At 55.9% G+C, this 1,491-nt stretch overlaps 1 protein-coding gene across 1 annotated transcript; it reads right to left on the bottom strand.

Moving 5' to 3' along the window:
- Nucleotides 1-325: 325 nt before the first annotated feature.
- On the bottom strand, nucleotides 326-1,491 carry foxl1 (forkhead box L1; the record flags this gene model as incomplete). The annotated part of the gene is made up of 1 exon (XM_084555907.1): nucleotides 326-1,491. The coding sequence occupies one exon, from the start codon at nucleotides 1,489-1,491 to the stop codon at nucleotides 343-345; it is 1,149 nt and encodes a 382-aa protein (XP_084412033.1). The 3' UTR covers nucleotides 326-342.

Genomic DNA, 1,491 nt, shown 5'->3' with positions numbered 1-1,491 from the left:
TGAATCCTGTAAATATGAGCTTCCACTGAATATCCACATGACAGTGAAAAGTGAAAACATCTCCGTGAACTTTTATCTGTTTTGTCCAGTGTGAAGCATCATGAAAAACAAACAGTTTTTCGGGTATAACGTGAATATAACCACAAACCTGGCAATTACGCATGCGTAAAGACGGACTCACACGCCTCCCTGTCGCTGTTTGTCTCTGTGTGAACATAACTGTAGATGATGAAGATGGTGGAGATCCTGAATAGAGCTGCTGTCTCACATTAAAATTGATTACAGACTTTACACTTTTACGCGTCGGTGCGTAAAACTCGTTTAAGGGTCTCTGGGTTGTGCTCATTGAAAATGCAGCACTCTGTCAGGGTGGGTGAGTGACAGGTAGGAGCAGAGGGGGAATCCCATCTGGTACAAGGGATGCTGTCGAGCCCCGAGGACCACTGACGAACTGAAAGCTGGACTCTGTGCGCATGTCTCGGCTGAGAGCCCCAGGATGCTGCTGCTGCTGCTGCTGCTCCGCGTCTCGTCCTCGCTTTTCGACAAGAGGCTCTCGATACTAAAACCTTTGGACTTATCCCTGCTCGGAACATTTCCCTTCGGCCTGTCCTGCGCCGGCGAGGCCAAGTTTGTGTTCCCCACGCAGCTGCTGAGTGGACCTCGCTCTCTTGAACTGAACGCCGACCTCCTCTCCTCTGGCTCCCGGTGGAGGGGCGCGCCAAGGGGATGCGCACCGTCCATCCATATCCACGGCTCAGGGTGCGGGGCTCCGAGCCTCCTCCCGGCGGACGCAGAGGACTCTTGTCCAGGAGACACTTTGAGTCTTTGCATCGGGGGACTTTGCGGCTGGTCCGCGTGGTTTAACTCCACCAGAACAGTCTTTGTGTCTGGTTGCGTCTCTTTCATCTCCACATCGTCTCCAGATGGTGCTTCTTCTATCCTCGAGCCAGTCTGGTGTTTCAGAGAGTCTTGGGGGTCCCTGGATGGCCCCGGGCCCTTGCTGCGCTTGTGCCCTGCGCCTTTCGAGTCCTCCAGCTGGCTCTTCGCCTTCCTCTTCCTTCGACGGTAGTTTCCGTTTTCGAACATATCCAGACACTTGGTGTCCAGCGTCCAGTAGCTGCCTTTGCCCGGCCGCCCCTTCTCCCTGGGCACCTTGATGAAGCAGTCATTGAGAGACAAGTTGTGTCGGATTGAGTTCTGCCAGCCCTGCTTGTTGTCGTGGTAAAAGGGGAACCGGTCCATGATGAACTGGTAGATGCCGCTGAGCGTTGCGCGCTGCTCCGGTGCGCTCTTGATGGCCATGGCGATGAGCGCGATGTAGCTGTAGGGCGGCTTCTGCGGAGGCTCCTGTCGCGCCGGCACGAAGCTCAGAGAAGTGGGCACGACCCGTCCGCTGTCTCCCCCGTACAAGTAGATGAGCGGGGGCCCGGAGAGGCTCAAAGCCGGGGAGGCTACGCCGAGCGACGGAAGACGGCCGTGGTAGAGAGTCAT

Source organism: Chelon labrosus, assembly GCF_963514085.1.
Source record: "Chelon labrosus genome assembly, chromosome: 11".
NCBI lineage: Eukaryota > Metazoa > Chordata > Actinopteri > Mugiliformes > Mugilidae > Chelon > Chelon labrosus.
Note: the sequence above shows the minus strand (reverse complement) of the source record. Positions and strands in the feature narration are given on the sequence as shown.